This window comes from Spathaspora passalidarum, assembly GCF_000223485.1.
Source record: "Spathaspora passalidarum NRRL Y-27907 unplaced genomic scaffold SPAPAscaffold_2, whole genome shotgun sequence".
In the NCBI taxonomy this organism is placed as follows: domain Eukaryota; kingdom Fungi; phylum Ascomycota; class Pichiomycetes; order Serinales; family Debaryomycetaceae; genus Spathaspora; species Spathaspora passalidarum.
Genome location: NW_006767426.1, coordinates 552,845 through 566,508, shown reverse-complemented (window position 1 = coordinate 566,508; position 13,664 = coordinate 552,845). Strand labels below are relative to the sequence as shown.

At 33.8% G+C, this 13,664-nt stretch overlaps 4 protein-coding genes across 4 annotated transcripts; 3 read left to right on the top strand and 1 right to left on the bottom strand. All coding sequences in view use genetic code 12, as the record gives it.

The window, feature by feature from the left end:
- Positions 1 to 62: 62 nt before the first annotated feature.
- On the top strand, positions 63 to 2,198 carry SPAPADRAFT_134999 (uncharacterized protein; the record flags this gene model as incomplete). The annotated part of the gene is made up of 1 exon (XM_007373448.1): positions 63 to 2,198. The coding sequence occupies one exon, from the start codon at positions 63 to 65 to the stop codon at positions 2,196 to 2,198; it is 2,136 nt and encodes a 711-aa protein (XP_007373510.1).
- A 701-nt stretch (positions 2,199 to 2,899) lies between these two features.
- Positions 2,900 to 3,700, top strand: SPAPADRAFT_54184 (uncharacterized protein; the record flags this gene model as incomplete). Its single annotated transcript, XM_007373447.1, has 1 exon — positions 2,900 to 3,700. The coding sequence occupies one exon, from the start codon at positions 2,900 to 2,902 to the stop codon at positions 3,698 to 3,700; it is 801 nt and encodes a 266-aa protein (XP_007373509.1).
- A 24-nt stretch (positions 3,701 to 3,724) lies between these two features.
- On the bottom strand, positions 3,725 to 10,897 carry PRP8 (U4/U6-U5 snRNP complex subunit; the record flags this gene model as incomplete). Its single annotated transcript, XM_007373446.1, has 1 exon — positions 3,725 to 10,897. The coding sequence occupies one exon, from the start codon at positions 10,895 to 10,897 to the stop codon at positions 3,725 to 3,727; it is 7,173 nt and encodes a 2,390-aa protein (XP_007373508.1).
- Positions 10,898 to 11,371: 474 nt separating this feature from the next.
- On the top strand, positions 11,372 to 13,426 carry SPAPADRAFT_135096 (putative ubiquitin-protein ligase; the record flags this gene model as incomplete). The annotated part of the gene is made up of 1 exon (XM_007373445.1): positions 11,372 to 13,426. One exon carries the CDS (start codon positions 11,372 to 11,374, stop codon positions 13,424 to 13,426), a length of 2,055 nt encoding a protein of 684 aa, XP_007373507.1.
- Positions 13,427 to 13,664: the final 238 nt, after the last annotated feature.

The window sequence follows — 13,664 nt, the reverse complement described above, 5'->3', positions numbered from 1 at the left end:
TTTTTTTTTCTTCACTCTAGTTCTACGTTTTATCATACAACCATATACTTTCAAGCTCAACCATGAGCTTTAATCTTCCCAATCCCAGTCTATTAGGAGTACTTCTTGTTATATCAACACATAGTGGACCTCAATTGGCTTACAAATATCCTCCTAGTTTAAATGAATCTTCAAATATCCCAAAATTTAAAGATGTGAATAATTGGCATTATAGTAGTGAAGAAGAAGATGACGATGATGATGAGTTGTATGGACAACAAAGCAGTAGTGATGATCTGGATCAAGAATTCACTAAACGTGATCTATATGAGTATAGTTCTGGTACTAATTCTGCATGGGATACCCATCATATAGATTATTACTTGGGCACTAAATTAGATCTACTACTGTTTTTGGATGAGCAGAATCAACGACGAAGCTATCTAAATAAAGTTAAAAGGGCAGCAACTGCTAATAAATCTTCTACCAAGAAGACTACAGCAAAAACAGAGGTTAGTAATACTGACAACACTATATATGGAATTGATCCAGCTTATTTATGTGAAATGTTGGCACCGCCGAAGAAAATGTGCAATACTCGATTTGAATTAACAATTGAGAACAAGGTTTTCTTGGGTTTGCCTATTCATAAATATGATGATGGACATTGGAGAAAGCCAAGCGAGAAGAACAAGAGTTATCATGATCACGATGGAGATATTGACAATGAATTGGCAGAAGATCCCAAGCCTGATGATTCACCTAGCAAACCTAGGCTTTCTTTGAACATGTTCCATCTTGTGTTTATTATGAATCCTCCCATGATTGAATCAAATTATCGTATTGATGAAATGTTTCATTATGTTATTTCAAGATTATCTTTAGTTTTAAGATATGAACAGCTGAAACATGATTATATATGTGATCAAGTAAAGAGTATTTTAACCATCAAAGATCAATACACTGATGAAGAAGAGCTACAAACAAAACTATTAGAAAAATCAAGCTTGTGTAAGTTAATTCATGATTGTTACAACTCAATCACAACTTCAAAAATTGCCAATCTTTTAATAAATGGTAAATTAAGATCATTTCAAATTCCAATAAAAACCGAGTTCCATTCCTTACCTGACTCAACAGTTCCCTATATTCCTGGATCTTATTTATCATCAACAACTAATTTATTAAATAATACCGGTTTAATTAACATTGGAGAAACTTCAAGATATGGCCACACGTTTAATGCCTTTCGAGAAGATGATGAAGAAGAAGATGTTATTATGTATTTTGCATTACTATTACTAGATGAACCAGAATCCATGATTCGTGATATAAAAACTGATAAACAAAGTAATATGGCTAATTTTATAAGAATGGTTGATTCAAGACAATCACTTTTTAAATTATCTGCAAGATTAAAATTAGATATCATGCAAATCAAATCGTTTGCTTATCATTTGATATATTGGAGAAGAGCCAGAATTATACAACCATTATCAACAAGATCTGTATTTATCGTATCACCAATGGCACCAATCTCTTTAAAACTTATAGATGATATTGTGTTATTTAAAGAGAAATTTCCTACATTACCTTCATTACCTCATTTTCTTAAATTATTATCACCACAATCAAGAAAGCCTCAACAATTTGCAAGTATCATACCGTCGAAGGATCATCGCGAAAGTTATTTACAAGCTTTAGCTTGGTTGATCAGATTTGGGTATGTTACACAATTGCAAACCTTTATATGGTTGAAGATTTCTCGAAATATTAAAATCAAAGTTGAAGAAGATTTAGAGAATGAAAATTTAAATAAAAAGAAGAAAAAGAGTCTAACTACTTCTACAGATAATACTTTTAAACCAACAGATAACACATCAAAGAGAGACCAGGGGAAGCATTCTTTAGTAACATCACCTCCAGAACAACCACTTAAAACTACCCTCCCTACAGTTACATTAACTGAAGAAGACGATACAATAATCCTTGATCCAGGCAGAGCCTCAAATCTAGAACGAAAATGGATAAATAAGATTATATTTGAAGAATGTAAGTTATCATCCGAGTTAACCACGGTGTTTTATAAGCTATTAAAATATATGAATGGAAAATCTTCACTAGAATTGTTATTATTAAAGGAAAATATTTCAATTCTTGAATTAAGGAAATTGTTGTTTGAAATTGAAGATTATATTATTTCAGTTAGGCATTGGTGAGCCGGTATTTGCCAAACAATAAAGTTACTCAATCTAGTATATACATATATATATAAAGATGCATGGATTTAATACTCTTGATGGCTATGAAAAGTATATTGCTTTCATTTATAGTTTCAGTAATTGAGTCGCACAAACCTTAAATCCGGGCAAACTCCGATGGCTGCGAAACTTCTATGATCTAAATTTTGGCATTTAACTTTTGTCTATTCTTTTCTATGGTCAAGATTTATTGAAAATATGTACTGGAACCATATATTACAGTTTAGATTTCATTATGCTAATAACAGCAATGTAGATCTCTAACCTTGATGGATCTGGATCACAAAGTTTTTGGAAAAATTTGGCAATTATTTACCAGAAATATAACTACAGACACTAGGTGTTCACTACATAATAATCACAACCATGAAATAAGAAAGATGTCAACAAACTATTTTAAAATAGGACTAATGAAACTGTGTTCTATGGTCTATTAGAATCTCAAAATTTGCTTATTGAAGAACCTCTCCCCTCCTCCTTACATGCTGTCACTGCGGGTTCCACGGAAACGGATCAAGACTTCCTGTGTACAAAAAACGGAAAAATTTCAACTCCCTTCCCCACATTTTTACCAACCGAGGAAATCCTTATTTATAAATAACATCGGCAATCGTAATTATTAATTATTCTTTTTTTTATTCGAAAACATAAAGATAACCATGTCAGATACAATCACTTATGAAGTTAAAGGCACAGCTGCCATTATTACATTAAACAATCCCAAGACTTTAAATGCATTGACTATGGAACAGTATGATACCATATGCAAATACCTTGAACAAGCTAATGACAATCCCGATACCATTATCACTTTGCTTCAATCAACTGGCCGAGTATTTTCTGCCGGCGCAAATGCTCAAGCTATCTCTAACAATGATACCAAATTGGAAACTTGGTTAAGTAAATCCGTGGCAAAGCAGGTTTTCCTTGTGCAAACAGTTATGGCCCATAAGAAAATATTAGCTGCTGCTCTCAATGGTCCAATTATTGGATTGACTGCTTCTCTTGTGGCAATGTGTGATTTGATTTATGTTAATAATTTAAAGAAGACTTTCTTGTTGACTCCATTTGCTAACATTGGTATTATTAATGAAGGTGGTACCAGTGCTAGTTTATTTACAAGATTGGGTTGGTCCAAGGCTAATGAAGCATTATTAATGTCAAAAAGAATTCTGGGTGAAGATTTGTACAATGTCGGATTTGTTAATAAACATTATGATGGTAAACTCACCACTGAAGAGTTTAATAAGAAGGTGTTGGATGAATTAGTTGATGCTACTGAAAACTTACATTTTGATTCAATTATTCAAAACAAACAATTGTTGAAGGATATGTATGGCCCACAAATTAGTAGTACCATCTCACAAGAAGCATTCCGTGGACTTAAGAAATGGACTGCAGGAATTCCTTTAGAAAGATTTAAGAAGTTAATGAGTGGAGAGCTCAAACATAAAATGTAGATTTATGCAATTAGTATATACACACTAGTTAAATACATCTTCTTGATCAGCTTCAGCAATATTATCCTCTTGTAGTTGACTGAATCCAAGGAAATGAATTGGTCTATGTAATTCATGATAGAAGCCAATTGGGATATCAACCTTCATATCGTAAATCTCCTTAGGGTTAAACATTGTACCAATAAAGAAATAATTCCAAATTTCATCTTCAGGAACCATAAATGTACCACCAATTTGATCAGTTACAATCAATTGTCCTTGTTTGGAGAAGTCCTTACTGAATCCTTGAGGAGATTCGGAAATCATATCTTGATTTTGCTTTCCCCATTCATATCCTAATTCATTTAATTCAAATGCAGAAATTGTAATTGAACCAGGAGTAAATGCCACCGTCATATCAATGAAATTAGAAGGAATATTGAATTTGGCCTGGGTAGTTACATCATAACTTGTCATATATGAGAAATCTTGTGATTGACTATGAACCCAACCTAACAATTCAAGATCTTGTAAGTATCCCACCAGTTCAGGTAAATGTTCAGGAAATTGAATTGAGTTAACATTACCCAATTGTGGAACTATGGCAATACATTTAATCTCTTTAATTTGATTATTATCACTTGGCGATTTTCCATACAAGAACCCACCAACTTGGATTCTTAAATCCGAAATTTGAACAAACTTACTCAAAATGTTCTTAGGAAGAATGTATGTGTAAGAACTTTCATCTTCAAAATCACTGGAATTCACATAGATATTGTTGGTTCTCAAGTACAAGCTATTAGCAGCAATAGCCCTATTTCTCCATTCATTTCTAGATGAGAATGTCAGCTGTTCATAATTTGTAGTTGTAACAGTAACAATTTCTTCACCATGAACATTTGTAGTTGTGGTCTTTAAGGCAACCAAATCCTTATTCTCAACATTATTTGGAGCAGATTCAATTTGGGAAATTTCTTGTCTCTTGGCAGAAGGTGCTCTAATATCTTGACCCAAAATCAAATCTCTAATTTCAGATTGAGTTAAACTTTGGATATTAACATTATATTTCTTGGAGTAATCATCAAGAATCAAATCTCTCAATTTACTTTCAACATCAATCCAGGTTTCATCAGATAAACTTGGCCAAATATGATGATCTTGAACAATTATTGATGCATCTGGTTGTAATATTCTATTGGTAGTTTCTTGATCAATATTCATCGCACGTAATATAAGAATAACCCTTGAAAATGCAGTATATGGAGAAATTGTTTTTAGCCAATCATCATAAAAGTTAAACAATACCATTTGTGGTTCACTTGCCTTTAAAACGATTTCGTTCAACTTATTAATCTTCATAACTGCACCAAATGGCAAATGTAATTCTGAGCTTCTAATTGAAATATTTGTAAAATCTAACATGTGAACTTCAAGTGGATCCATCATACCCTTACGCGTCACAATTAATTGCTTTGGTTGTTCTTCTCTCGGTAATGACTTGACCAATGCAGTCACTTCTTCTGCTGTTTTCCATTTCGCCAATTGTCCTAAACGTTTTTGCCCTGACCAAACTGATGTATGAATAATCTTCAAGAATAATTGACCCGTCTTCGGATTCAATATAAAAATACAACCATTGATTGGCTTAGTTGCTAAATTGCCCTCCATTGTCTTGTGAACAACCACTCTGTAAACGTTTGTGTCATCAATGAAGAATTGAGTTTCATTATTGAACAACTCAGCATAGTTATTTGAATTCAATAATGGCTGTTGAGGTTGTGATTGGTATAATTGTAACCCTTTTCTAATTCTTTCTCTCAACACATACAAGGCAGGATTACTCTTCATAATTTCCTTCATGGCATTATGGATTAATGGTTTCAATCCTGGGAACCAGTTACCATAAACATCGTACATGTTATATGCTAGATCAATGGCAATGATTATACCAGTTGGACTTGGATACGAACTTGTTCCATCAGTGGTATAATCCAAGAATTTCAGTCTTGCATATCTTGAAATATCATGAGAATCATAGTCCCCATATCTTAGCTGCACATCAATCCAGAACTTATTAGCTGTTATAGGATAAGAGTCTCTATCATCTTCATTCAATAATGATGGTTTGCTAAGTTTCCATTTGTAAGTACTAATACATACAATATCAGCAGTTGATGAATTCATTTTGTATGATTTTCTAGGATGAATTGGCTGCTTTTCAACATTATCAATTTGCAAAACTTCTAATTCTTTATCAAAAACTTGACATAAATCAGATACAATACTTTCATGAATTTTTTGCCATAAATGTGCTCTAAATATTTGAATAAGTGAGATTTTCAATGTCGGAATTTTACCATGTAAGAATATACCCGTTAAATCTAATTGAACTAAGAAACCGACATAAACATTGGCACGATTAATTGTAGGAGACCACCAAAGAGTGAATCTTCGATTCGGGATTTGACTAAGACCTGATCTTTGAGCATTGGTTAATTTCTTGAACTTCAAGGAGTCTTCAAATCCACTAGCTTTTTCCCAGAACAATCCTTCCCATGAATCAAATCCAGTTCCTTTAAACAAAGTATGTTCTAATATAGTCTCGATACCACCTAATGCTTGTATAACATCAGTTCTATAATTGTTGAGATTCCATAATTTGCCATCGTGATGGTTTGAAGTCCACCAGAATGGATTAAATCTAGCAAGGCTGAATTGTCTAAATTGATTTCTAATTCTATGTCCTTTGTCATAAGCTAATGTATGACGATCTTTTTGGAATAATGTGCTAATTCTAGGTATACCTCTGTCCCAATTGTTTTCCATATCTTCAAATGTCAATCTACGATTTTGATCCAATGCTTCTTGACGTTTAATAGCATATTCTGCCCAGACTCTTTGAGAATCCAAAAATTCATTTTCCCAACTTGTAACATACCTGAATATTGTCGGAATCATCTTATCTTCTTCGTGAGTCATACCTGCTCGGAAATGTGTAATACCAGTGTCAGTTTGAGTTGACCATCTTAAATCAGAAGCAGGAATAAGCACATGTGATGCGCTTAACATACCTAACCCACCTAATTCCTTAGGTGTATAGAAAACCGCTGGTGGGAATCTTGAAGGCATTTTCGAATTAAGTCCCATTTTGACTCTGTTTTGGATCTTGGTTTCACATTTAACCAATACATCTAATAATGTAGGAGTAGAAATAGCAGCTTCTCTAAAATATGTAACCAATGCAATCAATGCGGTATTCCACTTTGCTGCTATCTTGGTGAAAGTAGTTGAACCGGAAGACATCAAGATTTGTCGAATTCTATTATTGAAATTATCAATTGAATCTTGAGATACTTGAAGGTATGCTTTTGCAGTACGTTCTTTTGTAGTTTGATCAATAAGATCCCACGAAGATTCAATGGAGGAACCACCAATATTTCTCACTTTTGGTAAAATTCTAACTTCAAATCCACACATCAGGAATAGTAAATTTGGATTATCTCTCGAGTACACTGAAGCAAATGTATTTTCCCATTCAATTGAAGTCAATGATTTTGGTATTCTACCTTGAACTTCCCAGAAAACAGCTCTACCTAAATTAACATCATGTCTCATCAATCTCATTCTTGAATCCCTTGGCCAACATTTATGGTTATTATATCCCACAACATTTTCAAAATTTGGATCAGGATTTTCTGAAAGATAGTCTTGAATAAGATCAGTAGATTCTTCATTATCAAAACGGAAGAATATGTGGATTTTGTCCATATACCTTGAATATAATCTTATTGGTGATGAAGTTTCCGTGGTCAAATCTTTAAATTGAGCAAAATTATTTGGTGATGTTATAGGTCCTGCCAATTCATTAGCTCGATCTAACCCAAGTATAAGTAAATCTATAACCAATCCATAATATTGATAAACAAATGAAGAAAACTGTAAACCACGAATTAACCCATATTGATTAATATGATTCATGTCTTTAAATGTCAAATTAACATTATTCTTGGCAGTAATATAGTCTGCAATATTTGTATCCATAACTAATCTCAACAATCTGTTCAATAATGTAAAATCAATTTGTTCAGCAAATTTTTCTAGTGATGTTTCCAACATTACATTACATTGACCTTGGTCAATATCCCAAACCTGATGCAAGTTGTTGATTCCTTGACACCATTTGTATACCAACAAAGGTGGAATTTCGTCATCACTTGGCTTAATCCAATTTGGGAACAATTTCCGTTTATCAGCTTCATACCACAAATATTGATCAAGGTACGCGTCAGTAATCTTTTCCAATGGATCAACAGCATATGTTGGTACTATATGACTGTAGTAATCCATCATTTCTAATCCAACTTCTTTGAAGATTCTTTGTGTAAGTAAATATTTCTTTATTCTTGCCAAACATTCATGAGGATTATCGTAAGCTTGTTCAATCAAAGCTAATTCTTCACGTTGCTGAGAATTTAATTTTGAATTAACATTATAACTCAGCTTTAATCCCTCCAACGCAAGAATTAATAACTTGGTATCGTGCTTATAATTTATAGGTGGAAATGGAATTGGTGAAAACTTTCGAGATTCTAACCAATTAATCATAGTTTGAAAAATCGTAACTGCTTCATCAGGACTAACATATGGACCATTCTTGGCAAAATTCATTTGTCTAGTTTGTTCATTCTTTATCCACAATCTTGTCAACCTACCTAGGTTCTTCTTGGCAATAGTTTTTTCAACTGTTGCACCACGTTGAATTCTATCTCTATTATAATGTGTTACAGAGATCCAACCATCTGCTTTTGCCTTGATGTATCTTTCAATAATCTTTTCAATTGGTTCAGGCAATCCAGCAACTTTCCAAGGAATATTTGCTTTCCAACATCTCCATGCCTCACTTAAATGCTGAAGAATAGTTTTAGACTTTGATTGTTTCAATCCTTCCGGTATCATATCTAAAATATCATGCATAACTTGTGCTCTTAATTCTAAATCATAGTACGAATCCACTCTTTGCTTGGTTATAGTCTTGGCAACATCATTTGCTCGTCTGCCTTCAAACTGTCTAGCAATTAAGTTACCCAACCATCTTTCTAATAATGGTACAACTCCTCTCAAAAAGAATATCCAAACTCTCCATGCTGGTTGCCAAAACCCACAACCAGGACCTTTCCCGATAATATTGTTGAATCTATGATAAACCAAATGTTTTAAATCTTTACATTGACGAATTTGATGCATCACTTTGTACTTGTATCGATAAATCCCCGTCAATTGACCCAAATGATTCATTATGTAATACAACCCATCAGCTAATTGAAATGCGTCAATATTTCCTAATCGATATTGTACATGACTGTCAACTATAATTTTAATCATACGAAGCAATTCACGAATTAAATGGAATGCATTACCAAAACGAGATTTCTTACGTTCCTTGGTAGTCAATGTCTTTGTTGGTTTCAAATTAAAATTGTAATCCAAATGAAGATAGGTTAATCCACGTTTATGAATTAACAAATTAAGCATATTGAACCCCTGACGACATACTTGTATACCAGCTTCAACCCAATCTATAGTAGTTTGATGGAAATATTTTGTTGATTTCAAACTAGGGAGTAGCTTAGCACGTTTAGGTGTATGTCGGCGTTTTCTCGTATGAACTTGATTAAGAATATGATTTTTGAGCAATTTTTGATAAGAAACTCTAACTTTGGCAGGTGCTTTTCGGGGTGCATGACGTTTATACCAACTCTTAATTAATGCAACATCTTGAGCTCGAACGGTTTTACCGCTACGACGATTAAAAGGATAGGGGGCCCATAAAAGTTCAAGTGCTTGCTTGGTTCCTTGTGGTTCAAATGGGAGTTCTTCTTCAAGTTCCTCCTCATCGGATTCTTCAGATTCTTCCAGATTCCATTTAAGGAATGGTTCAACGTCCAATTCAAAAATTTCCTCTTCTTCTTCTTGCACTTGCTGTTGCTTCGGTTTCACTCTAGGTAATATTGGATTGAAATTTGCATTAAAGGTGTAAACCAATGTATCTTGTTTATTTGCCTGATAACAATTAATGCTGTGATGATACAGAATCAATTGCACCAGTTTAACAAAGGAATTATATAAATAAGGAAATGCAACTTTATACTCAGTTCTAATAGGTATCCTGAAAATAATTCGATCAATATAGTTAAACTCAGTAAAGTCATCATCCTCTGGAATGTCTTCTTTGTTATATCTTGGTTCAAATTTAGGTCCGCCTGGTAAGGCAACATTCAAACTTTTAGCAGTTATAAAGGCATCATTATCAAACAAATAAGGTGCAGCTTGTGTTTCATTCAAAATAGGTTTTGAAGTTTGATATAATTTATGCATGTTGGTGGTATCTAAATTCCATTTTCGATACGAGTCTCCGTTTACCACGTCTTCATCGTCTATAAATGGTTGTTGTTCAAAGAACCATTCTTCATGTTCACCTCTAATTGAATCGGGTGGGTCCACACCTTCTAAATTCTCATTCCAGTCAATCGGTGGTTCTTCATCATCGAATGGTGGGAACCTTATACGTTTAAAATGACGTCTATCTCGTTTTTCCTGCCGCATTTGATTCCAAACATTACTCCATTGGGCAATATATACAGGTTCTATAACTCTAGGAATCTCATTAACAAATGTAATTGCACCCGTGGTATGATAAAGAACTTTAACTTCTTTGGACTGCTCCCATGGTTGGGGCATATTTTCCAAAAGTTTTAATAATGCATGAGGTAAATACTTCAATGAACCCAAATGTGAACGTTTATCCAGGGCTATTCTTTTGGTAGTCAAGTCACCATGATCTAACATGATTTTACGGAGATGTTGTGGTGGCATTTCTGGTTTATGTGGATGAATTATCCCACCCGATGCTTTGTTGGGTGCTTGTTTGAATCTAGTCTTTTGGATTTGGAGCCATTGTCGCTTACGCGAGTCTAGTTCTTGCTGTGAAGAAGAAGGAGTAACTATACTAGATGGTGGTGGAGGAGGTGGAGGTGGCACTGCTCTAGAAGGAGGAGGAGGTGGTGGTGGTGGTTGAGTTTTTGGTTGTAAATTTGAAGTAGGTGGTGGAGGTGGCGGTGGTGGGCCAGGTTTTGTTCTTTTTCTGGCATTTCCATTGACACTATCTGAATTAATTCCTGGAGGAGGGGGAGGAGGTGGTGGTAACTTCCTTCCCATGATTGATGTCTATATACTTGGAGGTAGTACTTACTGGTGATGATGCTCTTCTCTCAATTTGGTTGTAAAAACAAAAACCTTATTTGAATTGCATGCAAGTGACGACATTTTCTTAAAAAAATGTCGTTGTTGAGATCAGACATTTGCACGATATTTTTTATTTCCCATACTTGATTGTTAAATGCTGTCAAAAAGTGTTACACCCGTTCAATCCTTCACAGGATATTCATAATGTCAGTAACAACAACATTACATGCATCACAGCTCCTATTCAATACAACAAATACCACTACCCCTTCTACCAATACTGCTACTGACGATGAAGACTATTTTATTGTAATTAAATTTATCACAGCCTTTATAGACGCTATATGGGAACAAAGCGAAACATCCGCCATAAATTCCTTACCATGGAATAGATTCGGTGCTATAAGTACATATTGTTGTTCAATTTACGGGTTAAGTTGTTTAATTATGGCATTGATTCTTAATAGAACTTTGGTCCTTGCGTCTATAAATACCAGTTATACCCAACAATTGGCTATAAATAGAAATAGAATGGGCATAACCGGGGACAACTATAAGCATCTGGCAGCTTTGCTTAAAAAACTTACAATCATTTGTTTTAGAATAGCGGTGCTTGTATCCCTTTGCTATAACGGATACAATGTGTTGGTCACGTTGAATCTTCTTAATCATACCAGTACTCCTGATTTAGCATGGTTGTATACCAGGTTACTTCCTGATAAGTATTTTGGTTATAATGTTGATTACTACGCTGATTCCAAATACATGAAAACTCCACTGTCACAAGTTATGATCGGTCCAACCAGTGATATGTATTGGCCCATTTTCCTTAATTTCTGTTGGCTGTCATTTACTGAAACTTTAATTGCAGCAATCCAAGGTAAGAAACCATATACCGAGACTGGTATTACTATATTCGAACATTCGTTAGCATTTCAAGAGTTTAGTAGCAATGGGGCATTTTTTTTTACAAATTCAAAATATCATAAACGACCTACCGAGCAAGTGTTATTGGCTACTTTATTTCTGATTTTCAACCATTTGAACATTCACATTGGTGCTTTAATTAATAATAACAAGTATAGATTGATTCCACTGACAATTATCGGAATGGCTTTTTTAACGTACTTCATTTCAACATTTAGTCAATGGAAAGTATTACAATTCCCATTCATTTTAATTTTGACATTTACACCACAAGTTTTAATACTAGGCATTATATTTATTAGTTTCACAATATTTATTATTGCAATCATGATTAATGGATTTGAATTAAAGGGATTGAATTATGCCAGTTTCTTTTTACACGAATTGAACGAGGAGGAAGATGAAGACACACTTAGTTTGAATATTAATCTCAATGATGATTTCTACACTGCATTGTTAAATGTGGGGATTTTGGCAATTACCCTGGCTGGTAAATCAAGCTATATAACTGAATTAAGCTTAATCACAGTGGATAATGATACATGGATTGAAAGAAGCTTATGGCAACAATTGAAGCAAAAATTGACCAGAAATAACATTCGCAATGTTAAATCTAGAGATTTAGTTCAATATCTTCGAGATAATCAAATATCAGGATATGCCAATTTGATCAGTCAACCAAGTTCAAGATTGATTACTGGAACACCATATTCTGATGCCGTTGAAGTTAACAACACTAGCCAAGAACAAAGTGTTTGGAGAAGAAGAATTGAGTTTATGAAAGTTATGATTATTGATGCATGGCAATTAATTTATGGATTGCTTGTAGATTCTTTTTTGTTAGACTATTTGCCAGGATTATTCAGAAAGCGTCAACTCAACCATGAAGAAACCAATGAGGAATTTGAAAAAAGAAAACAAAGAATTCCCCAATTTCTACAAAAATATGTTACTAGAAGAGTATCTGAGCGATCAACTGCCATAAGCACTGATTTAATACCTGAAGATGAATTGACTAGTAGGCTATTAATTGGTGATCGAGAATTATCAGAGGTTGATAATTCAGGAGATTACATTGACGAACCGGATGAAATACTGGATTCAGAATACGAATCTGATGAAGAGATTGAGGAAATCATACCTGAAGACACCCCTACTTCAATTTATGATTTATTCACCTTTGAAGATTTCAATGAAATCATTACTTCTCCAAATACACTTTTAGTGCTACAACAACACATGCAATACAGCGGTAATGGTCCATTAACAAGATCGCATTATCGAGATCTTCATCCTACCACACAATTACCTAATTCCATGAATAATGACGCCACAAAACTTATTGAGTTAATAATAGAGAAACGGGCCAACAAGTCACATATACCTAATAATGAATTACTTTCACGATTAGAATGTGTTATTTGTCAAACGAATATTAGAGAAATTATTACCTGGCCCTGTAAATGTTTTGCTATTTGTGAAAACTGTCGATTAAGTTTGGTAAGTAAAGGAATTGAAGGTTGTGTTTGTTGTAGAAGAGAAGTTGAAGGGGTATCAAAAGTATTTATACCTTAGCTAATATATTATATAGTCGTATTAATTCGTTAATTAATTTTGTATACGAATTCTGAAAAGGAAGATACAGGCAACTAGCAATTAGGTCTAATTGTGCTTAAGTTTCGCAAGAGTCTGCATGATATGTTTGATATACGTCAAAACAATGCAAATTAAAATATATTTAAAACATATTTAAAACTATAAATCGCACGATGTGATCCTTCTAGAGTTGTTGAAGAAATAAACTAAAGTTCAC